The sequence below is a fragment of the Rhipicephalus sanguineus genome, chromosome 6, assembly GCF_013339695.2.
Source record: "Rhipicephalus sanguineus isolate Rsan-2018 chromosome 6, BIME_Rsan_1.4, whole genome shotgun sequence".
Classification (NCBI taxonomy): domain Eukaryota; kingdom Metazoa; phylum Arthropoda; class Arachnida; order Ixodida; family Ixodidae; genus Rhipicephalus; species Rhipicephalus sanguineus.
The window spans coordinates 33,568,255-33,588,996 of NC_051181.1; the positions used below are offsets into that span (position 1 = coordinate 33,568,255).

The window sequence follows — 20,742 nt, forward strand, 5'->3', positions numbered from 1 at the left end:
ACGAATGACACCCTTAGGATAATATTAGCAAAAGTCACCCTCTACTCGGCCAATCTTCTGCATTGGGTATGAGCCATGATCGGAGGAAAACAACAACAACAACAAAACAACAGCTGGCCATTAAGAGTAACTGACTGGATTCCAAGAGAAGGCAAACGCGCGAGGGGGAGACAGAAAATTAGGTGGGCAGACGAGATTAAGAAGTAGGCGGGTATAACGTCGCAGCAGCAAGCACAGGACCGGGTTCATTGGCGGAACATAGGAGAGGCCTTTGCCCTGCATTGAACGTAGTCAGGCTGATGATGGTGAAGATGATGATATATAACACATGACCGGAAGTGCGCCATTAGTCATTGATTTGAGAAGTTTAGTACTCTCCACCTTTTACACATGGCACAGCCATGTTTCAACACACGCAAACACACTTGCACAACACACAAACACGTGCTCACATATTTTTTTCTTTGTCAGAAACATGACATAAGGAGGTTTGCGCAAAAGAGAAAGCAAGTGGCTCACCTAAGGTTGGTGGATCACCTTCTTCAACCAACGCAGACCTGGAAGACGAAGGAATAAATTTCGCATTAGGAAATAGAAAAGGCTGCACATGTCTGCCGTGTGCACTGCTGTGAATTTGAAAGTGTAATGAGAGAGGGCGCGATTTCATGCTCATGATATAGATCATAATGCAATAGCGGCGCTCAAGCAAGTTACTTTAGGCATGCGCATACGTAAATTCGCTACGTGAATTTCATTGCGCGAGCTAACTCTGGGTGCTCGACTGCACTCATTCGAAACTTTACAATAAAGGGGCCCGGCGCCCAAAATTACGCATGTCATTTTTATCAGTCGTTGCTTGCTATGGGTCTTGAGGATTGTTGAGGCACTAGAGAAATTGGCGAGAGCAAAGCGTTTGATATTTTAATTTGTTCTCGAAGTGGGTTTCCGCGCTGACTGCAGCGTCGTACCTAAACGATTTGTGATTCAGGAAGTGAGGTTTCGCGCAGCTTACTCTGTTCACTTTGACTGCTTGAAAATATTCTTTACAGAATATATGGCGCACGCTTCCGATTTATTCATTGTGAGGAATTCACAAATTGTGATGTGTTTATTACTCGTTAGAGCTGCGAAAAAGAATATTTTGTGCATCAGTTTCAATTTTTGCATGAGTTTCAACACCGGTAGCGCTGTCGAATGGTCTGCAGTGGAGTTACTGTATATTCAACCTTCAGGTGGCATATACAGTATATACAGTATACTGCACTTGGCTCTTGAAGGAGCCATACAGGGGAGAGGTTCTTTGCAGTACGTTCCACATGGTTCTCCTTTGCGCATGCGTGGCCGTCGCCTAGCAACGGAGACACGCGCCTTGCGAGCGTAGCCGAGCCAAGCCGGACGAGTTTAGTCGGTTAGCGTTGGCCGAGCACAGGCGAGCACAGGCATGTCGGCTGCTGTGACAACGCTCAGCGCTTGTTGAGAGCAGATTCCGTGCCACTTTTCCTGCGGCGCGGGGCACTATGGAGCCTGCAGTGGCGACAGCACCTGAAGAAGATGTATTAAGGAGGCACCTGCGGGACTTGAAGAAGTGTGGAAACACGTGGACCGGCTATGCTGACTGCAGAGAGGCATACGAAGAGCTTTTAAGGGACCTCGCCGCTGTCAGTATGTGCTTCCAGACTGAGCACTCCGTGAAGCCAAAAGGCATGTTCATCGCAAATATGTAGCGCGTACGTGCCGCCTCAGGATGGTGCGTGATGGATGGATAGATGGTGAAACTTTATTGAGAGTCCTGAGAGACGCGACGAGCGCGCAGTGGGCTCCTCGCACGTTGGGACGGATGATGTAAAGCTTTATTTTATCTGTGCAGGCAGGCTGATGTTCAGCACTCAACGCGGACATGTGGTCATAAATGAAGACATGCCTTTTAAGGTTGTCCAGACAACGGACAGAGGCTGCCTCTTTGGGAGAGACCTGCACAAGGTGCAGGATTCAAGAAATCGACAGGTAACGATCGCACGGATACATCGATCGAGCCGATACGGATAGTTTAATTTGTCACACTCATATCTGTTTCGCATTGAAGCGTGCGTCGCACAAGATCCTGCTTACGCGCATTCACAATGGCATGCCTTCGCGACCACATCACTGTAGGAAAACAAAAGAGCAAGCCCACGCTGGTCAACATCGTTAATGTTTATTACTTATTCGGGCAGATTTTATTTTTCTTTAGTTATTATATAGGGCGTAAAAGTTTCACCTGTTTATCAACTGATTAATGTCTTAATGGCGATTGAAAAACGCTTGCCTAAAATGTGACATTCTCTGATATTAGAACCAAGTGAGCCGTATTCTAACAGCTGGACTTCCAGTGCTGTCTGTCATTGCTGAATGCACATAAAAATGTAACAGCGAAACTTGTACAACTGCTGCAATTGCAGAGCGACACGAAATCCACAAATGAGTAGCACATGGGGCATCGAATAACAATGTGAACAGCTTTGAAAATAATCCATCTTTGGCAAAGCTGAAATGTCAATGCAATTTTTTTTTCTTTTTTGGTAATATGCCTGTTCATCAATAAAGCTAGTTAAAACAGTAATTACTTAAAGGAGGGTATTATTCAGGTTAAAATGATTAAACGTACAGCCCTGTTCGTATTTCTAGTGGCGTGCACTTTTAAGTACCCAGGGAATTTATTTTATGGGGAGGGGACGAGGGAGGGTTAAGCCATAATGCTAATTTAACTGTGAGCCAAATACTGTGGCACCTGTACCCAAGGGGAGACGTGGAGTGCTGCTCCTAAGTGAATTTATAATGCCAAAACACAAACTACTTGCTCTAACCCATGTATGATTGCCATTATTTGTTGCATACTGATGTTCCATATCTCATTTCATGCAATAGGAGAAGCATGCCGACTGGTCAGCAGCTACCTTCCAGCGAAAAAAGGTGAAGCTACAAGGGACAAAGAAGAAGGGGTGTACTGCAACGATGCATGTGAAACAAGTGGAGTTGTATCCAGAATTCAGGGTAAACAAAAAACAAATGCACATAGCCTGATATACTACTTGTTGGCTTTAATCAATACTGGAGCCATAAAATTGGAGACATCCACAAAGGAGTAGTAGTTTGCATTAAATTAGTGAAAGCAATCTGTAATTTGAAACATGCACCATGATATATATGTTTTTGATAATGCATGTGCATTGCACAGGTAATACTGAATGACAGTTTTTGCTCCTTGTTCAGTGCAGAAATGTGTCTTTCGTTGATTGTGGCCAAAATGACTGAATAAATTCTACGAGTATGAGCACCTTCAAATTTTATGCATGCCTGTTTTGATGATACATACGTATTTTTAAAAACGCTCTGTGGACAATTATTCAACCTACAAGTTTTACAGCTTGAATTGTTAACTCTTTTTGAAATCAGTGCATGAAACGTGATTTTGTTTGTGAATGTAAGTACTTATTTTATAAATCATTCTTTATGCCATGACAATAAATTTATAATCCCAAGAATGCTCGTTGAAGTGGGTTATATCTTTAACTACACTTGTTTTGGCATACTAGGTCTGTGCAAGAGTTAAATTTCGCAGTACAATTGCTCGCGCATGTTACTAGTCCCAAGAACCAACAAGAGTGTCACACACATCTTGCAATACTTCTTGATAAACAGGCTTGTTGGTTTCCTGGACAGTCATCATTTTGTAATTCACTTGATTGGTGCGTAAATGTGCAAATTTTTTTGTTACTGTTGTTTGGTGTGTTTTACTTGGATCTCTTTATGTATTGATACTGTAATCAATGCTGCAAAGTTTTAGCACTTCATGTTACCTGTGAAAGTGTCAGTCGAGCACCATTGAAAAATTTACTGCTCTTTAGAGCTTACAGCACTGAAGTGCAGTATTCATGGGTAAAGGACGCATGGCAGTGCATATATTTCTGGCAAATGCGGCTAAAGCTGAAAAAAGGTTGTGTTTAAAATCATTTTAGTATTATTGTATTGAGGGTATTGTGTAATGTCATCATTATAAAAACACAGCTTTCTACTGCCTACATGCTTCAATTGTCATGTCTTCTCTGCTTTCATATGTCAAATGTACCTCTATTTTCTATCACTGAAAGAGTTTCCCATTTTTGCAGCCAATTTTGGAAACAACCTAATTTCTTTTACGCTGTTTACCATCTGCTCTTTTCTTTTATTTTTAGATCAACATCCCACAACCATGTACCAAATGGCAGCACGAAGCAGCTTCAAAGGAAACAATCTCTCGACTGAGGTTGGCATTGCAAGAAGCAGCTAGTGGTAAACCTGTTCTGCACCAGCATCGCTTCTATGTCTGTATGTCCGACAGGGAAAGCCACTCTAATCATGACATTGATGCTCGCTGTGCAGGCTACGCACAGCCGATAAATTCAGAAGTGTCCAAAAAAATTTGTGAGCTGGTACAACAAGGTGTGACATCTGTAAAAACTGTTGAAAGCTGCCTAAGGTTTTTTGTCCGAGATGTACTGTTCTCAAACAAGCAGTGCCCCCCGTCTACTTGCAGAGATTTTTACCCTACAAAGACAGACATAAAAAATCATATCCAGAAGGCACTTCGTAAGAACAGATTTAGTTCACTTGATCAAGAGAATGTGGCAGTGTATGTAGAACAAATGAAAGAGAAAGCACCTAGAACAAGATGTTTTTTCCGCGCCTATCATGTCAAGTCTCTGGAAAATGATCCTGACGGGCAAAAGGAACCGCAGGCCGAGTTACTTGATTGTGACGCTTTAGAAACTGTGGCACAGGAATGCGAGCCGACACTGTTGCTTTGCATTCAGACTGAGTTCATGAAGGAGTTGATACTTAAGTATAGTGATGTTGTCGTATGTCTTGATGCTACGTACAAAACAACGGATTATGCCCTTCCGCTCTTCCTTATTGTGGTGAAAACTTCAAGTTGCTATGCTGTTGCAGGTGCTTTCATCGTGCAATTTGAAACAGCTCTCTGCATCGAAGAGGCACTAAACATCTTTAAGGCCTGGAATCCAACCCTAAGTCCTAAGTTTTGGATGGTGGACTATAGCCAGGCAGAGATCAGTGCACTTTCTGCTGCCTTCCCGAACAGTCGGCCAGTCCTGTGTGACTTTCACCGAGAGCAGGCTTGGCACAGGTGGCTTTCAAAATAAGAAAATGAAGTACAAGATGTTGACGATGTCAAGAAAATGCTGAGGCAAGTAGCAGCCAGTACGAACGAGGATGACTTGACCAAAGCAATTGAAACTGAAGGAGTCACAACAATGGAAGGGAAACGAGAAGCTACAAGCCTATCTAAGCAGTAAGTGGCTTTCAGTAAAAGAAATGTGGGTGAACAAGTACAGGTTGGACCTTCCTTTTGGCACAAACAACGGAACAGAATAAAAAAACAAGGAGCTCAAGGCATACTTGGCTGGAAACAGTGGTCGCCGTAGCCTGCAAGGGCTTTTGAGTGTCTTAGTTGAAAGCTTTTTTCCGGCAAAAGAGGTGCAGTTCTTGTAAGCAAATCTGAGTTTTTCTCCTTCATACCGCCTTTACCATCATGATGTGCCAGATTTTCTCCATGGGAGGCCCCCTGTTGTAGCTAAGCATATTATGGAGCGGCTCACAAGAGCATCTGATTACAGGTCGGAGGACGTGGAAGTCGGCAGTGAAGGAGGAACATTTCGCATTCGTTCTGTCACTCAGGGTAGTGGCCTTCATGAGGTTAACTTCAGTGATCGAAGTTGTACGTGCTTCGACTTCAAGAAGTCAAAATTGCCATGCAAACACTTTGCTGCCGTTTTTTTGCTTGTTGATGGGTGGGGCTTTTCACGTCTACCTGTGGAATACAGGGAAGGGCATAACATGACTGCCCATTCTATCACAAGCTGCACATCTGCTGACACAGAAGACCCTGAAGTGCTAGCTGATCCAATCACTGAAGAGTTTGAGTGTAGTTTGCAGAAAACATCTGAACAAAGTAGGCGCCACTTAAAATAAAAAATAAGGGCTGAAACCGATCGTCTACTCTCTTCTCTATACTACATTCACAATGACACAGTGTTGCAACACTTGTTTGGCGCGCTACATGAGGCGAGAATCCTCGCTGAAGAAAATGTGACCGCAAGCAGTGGTATCGCTGTACGAGGCTCACCAACAAAATGGTGCTCAGCAGTGACAGAAAAAAAAGAGCACAGGCATCACCAGCAACTGGAGTTGCAGTGAAGAAACTGCAGTTAAACAAAGACCATCTGCCTCAGAAGGAGCACTGGGTCTCAAGGGAAAGGGTAGGCAGGAAGGCTGAAGTTATGAGGAAATGTTACAAGTCGCCGTTTTATTTGTAAGCCAGCAGGTAATGTTTGGTGCTTTGGAACAAGGATCCTAAAATAAAAACTGTATTTTCAGTATGCACGCCCCATAGCTTGTATGCTAATGCACCCTTTTAGATAGACTGATCCAATATTCTTTGCTCCTATTAGGTTGTATAATGTCTTTTGCTGGTGCGTGCTGGCAGACTATGGTCCTTGTTGTCAACGAGACACTTTGCATGACATCTTCGTTTCTTTTTGTCTCACTCTGTTAACAATGTTCTGTTATGGTGCTCTTCTTCACTGTGGTTTAGTGGAGTCTGCCACACATAATACCAGTGTTTATTTTTAGTTCTTGTTATAAGTTCCTGAAATGATGTTTGTGCACTATTCCTTTATGACTAATATTCATTTCTGTGCCACCTACGTGTATTTACTTGGTGTATATCACTCATTGCTTTCAAGTTTTATTTTTATAATGTTTGTGCAGTATTGTTTTATGACACATATTCATTTCTGTACCACCAATGTGTATTTACCTCGTGTATGTGACTCATTGCTTTTAAATATTATTCTTATGCTGATTGAACAATTCTTGACATTCATTTGTAAAATTGAATAAGATGCAGACTCTGCCTCTGATGCGTCTCTTGTGGCAGCATTAGTCTTGCTGCTTGGCACAGCATGCCCTCAAATATCAGACCTTCTTCTGTGTACTGTGCGTAGTAAATAATTAAGCACTAACAAAAATAAATTGTATTCTGATTCTTGATGCACCGTGGTCAGCAGTTCACATTTTCTCTTTCTTGCGTGCCTATTACTATGACAAACAACGAGCGAAACAGCTGAAGTGTTTGTGGATTTCGTAAGAAAACAGGCGAGCTTGTCTTGGGTCTGCCAACGTTCATAAAGTGGTCAGCACGGCTGCTAATGGTGCTTTTTTCCCCAAGATATTTTGCTTCTACACGCGTGGCCGTCTTGCATGGTTAGCATTTGGTGCCCATCTACATGCCACGCAGTACATGTGCTATTTAGTGAACCCACAGCCATAGGTCGGCGTACTCACTTGTGAGTCGACTCACTCAGGCTCAGATCGAGCCACGAGTATGAGTCTGCGCGAGTCCAGGTGAGTGATATTTTGGTTTGAGTCCGAGTGAGTCCGGTCGAAGGAAATTTTCGTAAGTGTGAGTCCGGGTGAGTTCGGCTAAGGAAAAGTTTGGCGAGTCTTAGTCTCAGTGAGCTCCACAATTTTTGCCGAGCTATGCCCACAGCCGCCCCAGCAGCGCACCGTAGCTGAAACCCAGTATCAGCCCAACCGGACAGCCATGCGGTATAAGTACCGTCATAGGGGTGCGCAGGGTTCCCCATCGGGGGGGGGGGGGGGGGGAAGGTTCATCGCAGCGCCCGCCTCCTACTAAGTCGATGTACGAGGCAGATTTTGCTCCCCCCTCCCTTGGGTGACTAGGGGGTCGTCAATGTATGGGGCAGATTTTGCGCCCCCCTCCTAGGTGTCAAGGTGGGGCAGCCCCCCCGCCGTGCACGCGCGCCTCTGAGTACCGCAACGTGTCGCCTTTCCTATTGCTGTGACAGGCGACTGACATTTCCGTGCGGTAAATGTAGTATTTACGGCGTTCCGTACGGAGGTGCTAAGATGCCCCAATGAAATGGCCTGTACTGAAGTACAATAAAAACTCGGGGTCCCTTATGCATTTGTCTGAGACAACTGGAAGGTGAAAGCCATCAAGACGATGTTCTAGATGAATTACTAACCCGTTCAAACGCAGGTAATTAAGAACTTCAGCACAAACGAGGACGAATAACAAAGTGATATGAGACGAGCCCTGGCGCAGTGCGCGTGTTCCGTCCTGGTTAGCGCTGGTTTTCGCCTTCAAAATGTACTGAAGTAACATTTGTATCGGATGGAGTGGATTAGCACAAGCACAGACCCTTAATATTTTCATCAAGTAAGGTACGTGCATGGGTCGCGGGCGGCTGCGGATGCCTGCGTGCAGCGCATATAATCGCCCATCGTAGCAGCTGCACACCTAATACATCTTTCAAATGTGCCCGCGCGGGAGCCTTCGTCTCTTTTTCCTATTCTTCTAAGCTTGATTTCGGCTGTTGTAGAGCGACGTTTTTAGTTGGGTCCTCATAACCGTCGGCGTGCGGCGTCTGCTAGCGCGCGCTGCCCATATTTTCCAAGGCCGTGCGTTTGCGTGAGGCGGGCGCTGCCCATGGTTGCCAGGCATGGCCACGCATGCGCAAAGGAGACCCATGTGGAACGTACTGCAAAGAACCTCTCCCGCCATACAGGGCTACTCTAATCTACAGTGTGCGCGCGTTCCTCATTCCACCTCATTCCATTCGCGTTCCTGCATGGCCCTCGTCGCTGTCGTCTTCTCGTCTTCGTGTGGCATCGGTCTCGGCGGCGCCCTTGGAACTTTTATCGGCTTCTCTTTGTACGTAAGAACGCATGGCGCGTCGCTTCCTCGTGGAAGTAGTAGCAAACAACTCTATTAGGAAAGCCGTCGGTTTCCTAAGCGGACATGGCTGTCAGGCCATGTCTGGTTACCACTTCGTCAGCGCGTTTGCTGGCCCGGAGCTGGGCGTCCAGGCTTGTGGTCGTGAGGGTTCTTTCCCCGGCCTCACTTGGCGGTGACTGTCCTAGGAGATGTCGTGCGGGAGGGTCCTTGCTGCATCCCCAGATGATGTGGTCCAGGATCGCGGTCTGCGTTTTGCAAAGGGTGCAAGTAGATGTGAAGAGGGCTCGATAGATGTGTCGGTAGATGTACGGGGATGAGAATGAATGGGTTTGTAGCCGCGGCCAAGTGATTTGTTGAGGTTTGTTAAGTTGCGGGTGCGGGTGCTGGGGTGGTTTGGTTTGCCTTGTTAGTTTGTAGTGCTGCGTGATGTGAAAGGTGAGGAGTGGTTCGTTCGCTTCTCCATCGTGTTCCGAAGTCTGGCCCACCGCTCGGAGTACGAGTCCTCGAGCTTGCCTGCGGGCGGCTTCGTTACCCAGGTTGCCTGCGTGTGCTGGGACCCAGACGAGTTGGATGAAACTGGAATCTTCACCGTCAGCGCTGCTGTCGGTGGTGTTTCCTGAGGCGTTGCATGCCACGTGGGGCAAATGGCGGAGGATGCGTGCCGTGGTTGGAGAGACCGTGCCACGTGCAAATCGAATGATGGCAGATTTAGAGTCACTGATGACTGTTTCGAATTCGGCCATTGCGGCAAGGGCTATGGCGGCTTCTTCAACCTCATTTGGGCCTTGCGTGCGTATGGAGCCGGCGCATATTGTGGTGGGCTCTTTATCGACTGGGTTGCGTTTCGCCGATACATTGATTGCATACGCATGTCTGGGGGCTGTGTATCATGCTGCGTCGACGCGAGGAGCCTTTGTGTCCGTATCGTAAGCACTGTGAAGGTTTCTGGCACGGGCCGATCGTCTACCGTCGTGAATGCCCGCCAGCATAATTTTCGGCAACGGCTGCACTATGAACGGGGGTGGTAGCGAGATCAAATCTGGTCCGCTTGGTGATGAGGGGATGCCGGTACGTTGGAGAATCCATCTTCCGGTCTTACTGCCTCGCAATCGTTCAATTTGTGCAGTTCGGTGAGCTTCGAGCTCTTCTAGTGTGTTGTGAATTCCGAGGCTGAGCAGGTGCGTTGTTGATGTGGTGCAGGAGAGGCCTATGGCGGTATTGTGGACTGTACGTATAAGTCTGTCTGCTTTTTCTTTTTCGACCTTCATGAGTCGTAAGTGCGGTAAAGCGTAAGTGGTCCTTGATGTGACGAAGGCGTTTAACAGCTGGAGAGGTTCCTTCTATTTCATGCCATTTTTCTGCGCAGAGATTCTTGCTAAAAGCCGGGCAGTCTGTGTGATGGTGACCGGAAGCCTCTCTACTGCGATGGTATTGCTCCTTTCGGTTTGTACGTGGAGGCCGAGAATGCGCATCTGCTGCACAATCGGTATTTCGGATCCGGTACCCTGATAGTGATGGTTGGTGGTGGCGGGTGTTTAGCATTACGGTAGTCGGAAGGGTGGAGAAGAAGGAGTTCGGATTTCCCCACTGTGCACTCGAGACCAGCTCGTGCGACGTATTCGGCCACGGTGTCCACGGCCCGTTGCAGTGCCTCCTCGATCTGTCCATCGGAGCTATTAGTGGTCCACACCGTCACATCGTCTACGTATAGGATGTGTCGGATGTTGGGCATGCGGTCCAGTGACAGTGGGAGTTGGTTCATTACGAGGTTGACGAGGAAAGGCGAAAGAACGGCTCCCTGTGGCGTGCCTTTGTTGGATAGGGCAAGTGTCTTCGTGGAGTTGCTGACATTCAGGGAAAGTTTCACAGTGCGGCCGTGTAGGAAGGAGTACACGTAGTTGTAAGTACGTTCCCCAGAGTATGTCGCTGCCAAGTGTTGTGCTATCGCTTCATGTGTCACGTTATCGAAAGCCTTGCGCAGGTCTGTGCCTAGCAATGCCCGCATGCCTGCACACACCCGCAGTCTTTAAATAGATCGTGGTAGATTTGTAGCAGGGCGTTTTGAGTAGAAAGGTGGGCGCGAAAACCGAGATGGTCAGCGGGAAAAGGTCTTGCTCTTCTGCGAGTGTTTCTAGGTGCACCAGGACCACATGCTCTAGGAGTTTGCCAAGGCATGACGTTATAGAGATTGGGCGAAGATTAGATACATCTGTCTTTTTTCCGGGCTTTGGTATTAACACTATTTTCGCGTGTTTCCATTCTTCTGATATAGTGCCGACACGCCAGCAGTCGTTGAAATATTCGGTGAGGGCAGTTACTGACTTTGAGTCTAGGTTGCGGATTGTTTTGTTGGAGATTCCGTTTGTACCTGGTGCCGAAGTTTTGCGAAGCTTTTGAATAGCTGCATACACTTCGGTTTCTGTGATGTCGGCATCGAGAGTTGGTTTTGGTTTCCTTTCATAAGGTGGTAGTGGTGGCGTTGGTTGTTGGGCGTGGTCGATGTATTTGTCCGCCAGTGCAGTTAGTAGGTCTTCGTCTGATTCGGGGTGTTTGTGGACGAGGCGTTTAGGCCTGTGTCGCGCGGCTGCTTTTGAGTTCTCGGGATCGAGTAAGTGGTGTAACACGTTTTCTTATTGCCTAGCTGTCCATTCAGTCTGCAGCACATCTGGCCCACTGCTGGCGGGCTAGGTAGGTACTATGGCGCTCAATTTCCTAAGAGAGGGACTGTATGTGGCGACGCAATTTCTTATTGTGGCGTTGCTTCTGCCATCTGCGCAGCAGGCTTGCGTGTGCATCCCACATGTGGATGAGACGAGTCTCTGGCAGGCGTTTCGTCTGCTGCCCTACTTTCGCGCGTTCTGCGTCGAACGTGGTCGTTTAGTGTGGCTGTCCATTCCTTCAGGTTCGTTATGCTCTCTGGGGCTTCACTTTCACGGACTTCTCTAAATTTGGGCCTCTCCATGATTCGAGCGAGTACGTTCGGTACATTCTTGCCAGCGGACGTCTGTACCTGGACCACAATTACGTAGTGGTCACTACCAGCTCGTTGACAGGTGGTCTCCCATCTGGCCGGCGCAATATTCTTGCAGTATGCGAGGTCGGGTGACGTGTCCCTACACACGCTGTTTACTATGCGGGTCGGCGACTGTTGTGGGTCGTTTAGTAGTGTAGGGGAGATCCTGGCTGAGTTGCCATAGTTTCTTGCCTCTTTTGTTCGCTTGCGGGTAGCCCCAGTGAGGGTGTCTGACGTTGAAATCTCCCAGTTGTGCGCCTCGGGCGAGCAATGTGGTCTTCCGGAAGAGCAGGTGGAAGTCGTCGGCCAGCGCCCGGGGCGCGCAGCATACGTTGAGGACAGACTTACTGATTCAAGCCTTTCCGCGGGAGAATCTCCACGACTGTCTGTGGAATGTCTGGGAATTCTAAATCGTGTTGCTTTGCCACGAGGCTCTTGTGGACGAGCGTGCCTGTACTTGGAGCTTCTTGGTCGTGCCTGTCGGTGAATTGTTGGAAAGCGATGTTGGAAAGGCAAGGCGCCGCCAGTGGTACTTTTCCTGTATTCTTGCAAGCATGCGAGAAACACCGAGGTGTCCAGCCGTCGGGTCGTCGTGCAGAGCCTGGAAGACTACTGCTTGCAATATTGAAGGAATCACGAGAAGGCACTTGGCTCGAAGTGGCGAGAAGTTCTATTGGAAAATGCAGTTTCGCAAAAGAAAAACGATGCCAGTTCTCGATTGAATACCTTCGGAAGAACGGTGGTCCTGCCCTCGAGGTATTCCACAAGGCCCTTGAATTACGGGCAGGGCTGGGCAAAGATACTTTGTAATTGTACCGCGATACGATACAAAATACTGAGGCAAGAAGTATTTGAGGTACAGTTACAAGATACTTCTGGAATATATGTATTCGATACGATACTTCCCAATTGTATCTTAAGATACTTCGATACATGTGCAAATTTGCTCTTACATATCGATATAATGAAGCAGGAAACGCCTATGAACGAAAATCTTTACTCGGAATTTTCTTAACTGCAACCAACTTTTGTGTAATTTTGAAAAAAAAAAGGTATCTCATTACCAAACATTTTTACCTGGGGCGGAGACAGTACCCTCCACCACACAGAAAATTAAGCAGACCACAGGCTCTGACACTCAGGCTACTTCAAGTCGGGGCGTACCCTAACCCCGCGCTATTGCACAAGATCTATCCTGAAATACAGCCAACTAATGCATGTTCATTATGCGCAGATATCGCTAATCTCGAACATATGCTCTGGCGGTGCCGCGCGTTACACGGCGGCGAAGTCATCACGCCGTCAAAATGGGAAGAAGCTATTACAAGCTCCGGACTCGAAGCACAACTATGGGCAGTCCAACGGGCCCGCGACGCAGCAGAGAGACTTGGTCTTTCTGTTCCGACGTGGGAGCGGCCCGCAACGTGCTAGGGCGCGTTCCGAGGGACCGAAATAAAGTTTATTCATCCATCCATCTCATTGTGTCCCCAGATTTTCCTCTTACTTTCTGAAGATATATTACTTTCATTCGGAAAGAACTCAGCTTAGCATGGGAGCTCTTTATACGCTGCTCTGTCAATAATTTCTGTTTGTCATTTTGTAATTAACGGGTGCCGCTTCTCTATTTGCCGACGAGCTAGCGGGTTGCCATCTGAAGGCTACAACTTCAATAAAAAGCCTCGGCGCGATGGCGCAAATACCGCTGTGCAGTTCTACCTTGTCCGTAAGCGTATTGAGAGCACTGCACAGGCTCGGGCCTACCCGAAAACCCGGGTCCGGCCCGGCCCGCGGGCCGAATAAAGTACTTCTCACGGCGGGCTTAAACACCGGGCTTAGGGTCGGACCCGAGTTTGAGTTGGCGGACTCGGGTCGCGCCGGGCTTGGACATTGCTTAGTTCTTAACGGGGTACTAAAGTGAAACATTGAATCGGTTTAAACTGATAAACTCCACTCTGAGAACTCCAATGTAATTCATTTCACCACCATAACTTTCTGAATCAACCTCAAATTTCTATTTTTAAATCGCGCGCTGAAATCTCCGCGCGTGAGGTCACGGATTGCAAACTGCATTTGTCGTATTTGGCGACATTGGCTCTACGAAATTTTCTGAAACTTAGTATGTTAAGTCTATGGCCCCGTCAGACCTCAATGCATTTTATTTTTACCGATTACGAACTGCGTAGGCTCCAGTAGACGCCGTCAGGATCTCTGACGTCACGGCGTGCGCTCCGCGAATTTCAAGATGGCGGCACCACCCGCATTTTCTTTTTGCTCGTTGTGGCGCTTACCAAGAGTCATGCCACGGCGAGCGTAGTAATTTTCGAATTATAAAAGAATAATTTACTGATAATAGAAAAATCGTCCTTCTTTTTCGTGTCCATTAAAGCTTTTTCCACAAATGTTGTGCGTACATAAATATTTCACAGTGTATCTTGAACAAATGCTTTTTTAAGTGTGGCAAGCTATTTGGAGAAGTTTTGAGGGACAAGTACTGAAGTTCTTTTGCTACTTGTCTATGAGGCTACTTGATTTTCATGAAAGGGGAGAGCTCAGCGTAAATAGACCAGGCGCTTTGTAGTTCACATCTCGCTATTTTCTGCTTTATTGCATTCGTGATTATTTATATCCCAAGCAGGGTGTCGGAACGGAACGAAAACCGAAAACGAAAAACGAAAAAAAAAACGATATTTTTGACCGGAACGAAAACGTAACCGAAACTTTATATATTTTTTCGTTCCGGAGTGAAACCGAAATTTTTTCAATCGTTTGTTGGTTCACGAGAAATTTTCGCAGTCCAGAACAACTGAGCTCATGCAATGTGAGCAGATCTCAGAGTACAGTATAAGCGCGTACCTCAGGCAGGAATTCCAAAGCAAAGATATGTTGAAATTGTGCGAAAAACGAAAACAGTGGCAACCAGAGATTTTTCTATTAACGCAAGTGGACTTTTACGGGCCTGTCACGCAGGCCAGAGTGTAGAGGGCATTGTCGGCAGTGAAGTTTGTTACAGCGAAGGCTCTTATGAGATCACAACAGCTGATTTTGGCACCATAGTTTTCCGCCGCCGCCCGTGTCCGTGACCACTATCGCGTGAAATAAGAAAAAATGAAATGAGAAACAAATTTATAGGATCGGATGGGATTTTAACCCGCGCCCCCTGTGTGGCAGTCGAGTCTTCAACCACAGTGCCACGCTGGTGCTTATAACTCCTTCGCAAAAATACGCCATACAGGTGTCATGTCGGGCAAGGAATCGTGTTAACATATGTAATACAGCGTCGCAGAAGAGTAAAACGACACCCAGCCATCACACAATGCTAATTTCGCAAAGAGTGTGTGGTTTAATGCTTCCCACCCACTACAAAGTGCTCAGCCATAATTCTTCATCGTCATCAGCCACATCACAAAGCGCACATGATGCCTTACAGATATGTAGCGGCTACCACGATTCTCCGAAGAATGACGAAAAATGACATAGTGGGAACTTCGCCACTTCAGAAAAATTACGATGATTTATGGCGTAGTGGGTACCGTGCATGTGTACTTGTATCAGTTGCCTCAAGAGACTCTACAATGGCCTCTACAAAATCCGCTCTTCCAACTCTCGCTGTGACTGTGCTGCGCATTCCGCGCAGGCATGGCGATCTTTTTATCAGAACAGCGGTCTCGCACATCATAGAGTACACTCGATGACGTGCTGCTTCTGATATCGTGCTCACTCCCTTGACACAAAGCATTGAGCCCACTAAAAATCGTAATTGAATTTGGAAAAAATAAATACTATGACTTAGAAGGGTATACTGGTTTGTGCTAGTTGGTAGGAATTCATGGTACAGTTACTTCCGCTCCTATGAAGAATGTGTTTTACCCTTGTCCCGCTTTCTTAGGAAGAAGACAAGTAACTACCTCACAAATAAAATGTTTTTTAATGATTACTTTAGCTTGAAAATTTTCCATAAAAAACTGTTACGAACCGTTACGGAACATTTTTTTTTCGTTCCGGAACAGAAACGGAACGAAACTTTTTGCTGTGGAACAAAACTGAAACCGAAACGAAAAACATTTCGTTCCGACACCCTGATCCCAAGTGTTATTCTATAATCGCCGTAATAAATGTAATACAGTAAATATATACCTATAACTTATAATCGTAGGAGCGACCACAGAGCTCCAAAGCGGGGAAACGTTTCCGGAGGTCCCAGCCCTCCACTAATACGAAACGACTGCACGGAGTCTCGTTACATAGAATCCCTAAAAAGACAGATTCTTTTTCTGTGGGCATGGACAGCCAGCTCTGTGTGCCCACATTATTAACATCCGAGCTGTCGTCTTGTTCCTTTGTATCAGGGGTCTCCCTCTTCTCAGCTAACGGGCCAGGATGTAGGCGAAGGTAGGAGCGGGGGAAGAGGTTGGTATAAATGTCAGCTAACGTTGCCACTTGAAAGACCTTTTCCGTATCTCATATATGAACCATTTCTGAAGGGTATTTGGTGGCAAGATTCCAACAACATATCGATTCCTACCTCCAAAATCACTGAAACCTGGACGCCGATTCTGAAATATAGAGCTTTGTTTCACAGTTATGTATCAACACACGGTGGCCACAGGGGGTGCCTCACGAAAAAAAATGCTTTAGACCTGTGGTGGTTCTCGATAGCAGATGGCTTGACCACGGCCGCTTATAAAAACAGCTGCGGCCTGGTGCGTGGCGCTGAAATGGCGTCTCGGGCCTAATTATCATTGAGCCCGCTCTGGCGCCACCGCTCCGGTACAGCCGTTCACGGAAAAGCGCTTCGACAGTCACGTCTGTACGCGCGACACTTACTCCAATCAGGCCGTAGATAACGCTTTTTATAGTTGCACATTTTAGGTTGAATATTGAAGTCGTTATTAGAAGTGGCGATTACCCCACATATGTGAATAGTTTGCCCTTGGAGTAACAATGTTTTGTTGAGTGGGCCTCAATACTCTCTATGAATGCTGCCTGTTTTACGCACCTGAAATGAAAAGTGCCACTGAATTGCCAGGGCTGATGTATCGGCCCACCGAAAAGCACCACGAAAGCACGCACTGTCTAAATGTAGGTCCTTTTAGTGCGCCAACGAACGACGGTTGTGGTCCAAAGACCGAGTTGGAGCCAATAGTTGACAACACAAACAATATGTATTCTTAGTTAAGGCAGTAAAAGCATCACACGAACTTGCACACTCGGCAGGTATCAATTACAACTCACAACACCACTTAGATGGTGTTTAAAACAACGGGAACAAACTTACTGCGCTACAATGCAATCTCATCCATTCGAATCTATCCAAGAACACTTAAATGCCTTCAATATTCACCAAACGTGTGCAGCCCACAATTCTTCGAACGTTTCTCGAATATTTCTCTTCCAGGAAACACTCAGACGAATTCCAGCTCTGATCACCGTCGTTCGGCGACACTTTTAACGCGATAGCGTCAAAGAGCTCGTTTCGCAGACTCCGCCGTCGGTGACGGCGTCGCTTGTGAGCAAAAATTGTCCGTGACCGAAAAATTGAGAAAGATGCACGTAAAATAAACAATAAAAATCTTCGGTCCCATTGAGGATTGAAGCCGGGGGCCGTTTGCGTAGCAAGCAGGAGTCCTACCATAAAGCCACGATGTTACTTGCAACTGCTTCGGCAAAAACACTACATAAATGCCATGTAGTGGAGGGAGTCTCCTTAACGCATTTTGTTCGGCAGGTGTTACGACGAAAATGAGTCCATTTGGAGATTTGTAGGCGCATTGGCGAGACCATCAAACTACGTTTTTTTGCGCGACAACATGCTTCGAAAAAGCCGGGATTGTGCTCCCATCGCCGCTAAAAACAAACGCACACAAACTTGCAAGCAGCTCCAAAAATGGACAACCATGTCCATGTAGCGGAAAACATAGAGTTTCTTACAATAATACCTTGAGGGGAATCTGGCGCTAGTGTCTACGCGGGCTCCTTGAGCGGCGCTTCAACCACCATGGGAATGATGGGAAGTACAGGCTTCGGATTTGCTTCGGATGAATTAGGTTCTTGAGATTCGCAACGCTTGTTTGCCGAGTGTAAAACAAAGTGATATGGAGTTAATTCCAATTAAAACTTGCTGCATTAGCAACAACTTGTAGGTTTGGGCAAGTCGGTTCATGATGCGAAAACTAGAAGCAGCGCGAAAAAAACGACGACAAAAATAGGAACACACACAACAGGACTAGCGCTGTACTGCCAACTGAACAAAGTGATATGAAGTTAATTCCAATGAAAACTTGCTTCATTAGCAACAACTTGTAGGTTTGGGCGAGTCGGTTCATGATGCGAAAACTAGAAGCAGCGCGAAAAAAATGACGACAAAAATAGGAACACACACAACAGGACTACCGCTGTATTGCCAACTGAACAAAGTGATATGAAGTTAATTCCAATTAAAACTTGCTTCATTAGCAACAACTTGTAGGTTTGGGCGAGTCGGTTCATGATGCGAAAACTAGAAGCAGCGCGAAAAAAAAACGACGACAAAAATAGGAACACATACAACAGGACTAGCGCTGTACTGCCAACTATTTTTCAATAAACATTCAGTTGGCAGTACAGCGCTAGTCCTGTTGTGTGTGTTCCTATTTTTGTCGTCGTTTTTTTCGCGCTGCTTCTAGTTTTTCCTTCATTATTTTGCACGTAAAACTTATTGCAAAAAGTTTGCGTGACCGTGGAGAACGCGCTGGTCGCCGAAGGGAGCGGACGCATCTCACGTCGGCTCCGTCTTCCAAGAACGATTTCCCAGTGATTTTCGGTTATTCACCCTATGAATGTTACACCAACTCATGCGGAAAGTCACCAGGATTCTACTGACACCACAATTCAAGGTGGGAAACGACTTTTTTGCCGAATTCGAGAGGTTTTTGACCCGCGCTCGACCGGCTCGGCGCAACGCTAGCCAGCCACCCGAGGAGACGCGCCGAGCGCTTTCTCTGACGCGGGCGCCCGCTTCGCCCATCAACGATGGAAGTCCAAGTGAACGGGGAGGATATCTCCCCTGAAGAGTTTCTGGAGGGCGCCGGTTGGTGCACCATCGGATCCAAGACCCAAGCTAACCGTGCGAACGCGCAGAGCAACAACCAGACCGGAGCCCACTCCCGCACCGGCGAGGGAGCGGACGGCAACCGACAGCGTTCACGTCAGCAACAGCGTAACGTCAGGCAGCAAGTTATCAGGAACAGCAAAATGCCACTACTCCCACGAAGCGATTTCAAGATCGTGGTACGACCCCGAGGAGGCCTCAACGTGGCCACCACCGGAACCGTGCGCCTCGCATCGGCCATTTACCGGGCGGTCAACGTACCTGCGCATGAAGCTGGAGAGGACACGGTGTGCTCCAACAACCACCAAAACATCATAGTCGTGAGTACACCCCACGCTACTCACGCCGCTAAGTACAGACAGTTACAAGCCATCACCGTCGGCGACCGCCGCCACGAGGTTAGCGCCTACGAGACGGCCCCCGACTACACAGTGAAGGGAATAATCAAGGGAATCCCGTTGGAGGAGGACGCCAAGTCAATTCACACCAACATCGTTCACGCACGCAACCCTCAAGCCCTGGCAGCCAAACGGCTCAGTAACACCACGACCGTCATAGTGGCAATTGAAGGACCGCGAGTGCCCACCTACGTCAGGTACGGCGGCGCCCTTCTTCGCTGCGTCCTGTATCCCAAGCAAATCGATATGTGTCACTGCTGCGGAAGACTTGGTCACCGCATGGACGTGTGCCCAAACCCTCAGGACAAAGTGTGCCGCGGTTGTGACGCCCCTAACCCAGGCCCCGACCACCAGTGCTCCCCCCGATGCAAGCTGTGCGGAGGCACACACATGACGGCGGATCGCAACTGCCGCGCAAGGTAGAAGACCCCCTACGTCGTGACGAAGAGGCAATAGGAACGACGGAGGGCCGCCGAGGAGGCGGAGGCCGCTGCCACCACCGGTCCCGCCGGCAAGTCCCGCTCAAGATCCAGGACCCGCAGTCAAAGCCGCTCCCGGTCCCGGAGCCGCACCCCGGGCCCCCAGCAGCATCAGAAACGCCGGGCCCGCAGTAGCACTCCCAGAGGGACCCCAACGGGGGACACCAAGACCGCTGAATCGGTGAGCTTTGCAGATGCGGTCAAGGGAAAAGGAGCACCAAACGCGGAGGCTGGCGGCAAAACGCCCACTAAGATAGAGACGGAGATAGCTCAATTAACACAGGCTATGCAAGCGATGAAAAGGCAAATTGAACACATGCGAACAGCGAGACTGATCCACAGGCAATGCATGAAACACAAGAAGAACCCACAGAGGACGATGAGGTAGAAGGCCCTGATACTAAACGCAGACCCGCTCCCACCCCTCTAAAGGCAGCACGTCTCAAGCGCACGCGCGCAGCAATACGCGACGCGCGACTCGAAGCACTGGAGGGTCGGTTAAGCAGTCTAGAGGAAACTATCACCGCAACCATCGCGCGTACCATCCAGCAGAGCTTGGAGAGCGTTCACCTCAGACTGTCCAGATTAGAAGCTGCTAACAGCACGCTGGGGACGTCGCATAGCGAAGCGGCGTCACACATTTAGCACCACGTGAACATGGCCCGACACCCATCGAAACAAAAACACACGATATGGCAGTGGAACTGCAGAAGTTACCAAAACAAGCGAGCACACTTACAACAATATCTGAAAACGATCCCTGAACGCCCAGACGTCATCATATTGCAGGAAACGAACGGCCCCGCCAAACTTTCGGGGTACCAGTCAATAACAGGCAAGGCGGAGAAACCAAACGTCACCACGTTGCTCAAGCGAGCGCACACGGCTATCGAACACGACACCCATGTCAGGGACATTGAAAACCTCCTCGTAGAATTAATTCCACCACGCAAGACGCCCGACAACAT

At 47.7% G+C, this 20,742-nt stretch overlaps 2 protein-coding genes across 4 annotated transcripts in view; one reads left to right on the forward strand and one right to left on the reverse strand.

The window, feature by feature from the left end:
• The window catches only part of LOC119395686 (uncharacterized), a 299,084-nt gene that overhangs the window by 131,645 nt on the left and 146,697 nt on the right, over window positions 1-20,742 (reverse strand). Inside the window, exon 9 of the mRNA XM_037662688.2 lies at window positions 520-557. The gene's annotated coding sequence lies outside the window, so the exon portion shown is untranslated. The remainder of the gene's footprint in view (window positions 1-519; window positions 558-20,742) is intronic.
• Window positions 1,450-7,081, forward strand: LOC119395685 (uncharacterized). 3 transcript variants are annotated; one of them, XM_037662686.2, is made up of 4 exons: window positions 1,450-1,705; window positions 1,872-2,004; window positions 2,905-3,030; window positions 4,212-7,081. In XM_037662686.2, the coding sequence occupies exons 1-4, from the start codon at window positions 1,518-1,520 to the stop codon at window positions 5,175-5,177; spliced, it is 1,413 nt and encodes a 470-aa protein (XP_037518614.2). In that variant the 5' UTR covers window positions 1,450-1,517; the 3' UTR covers window positions 5,178-7,081. The 3 variants fall into 3 exon arrangements, with proteins under 3 accessions (XP_037518614.2, XP_037518615.2, XP_049272693.1); XM_037662687.2 differs by lacking the exon at window positions 2,905-3,030; XM_049416736.1 differs by lacking the exon at window positions 1,872-2,004 and having other exon boundaries at window positions 1,450-1,701.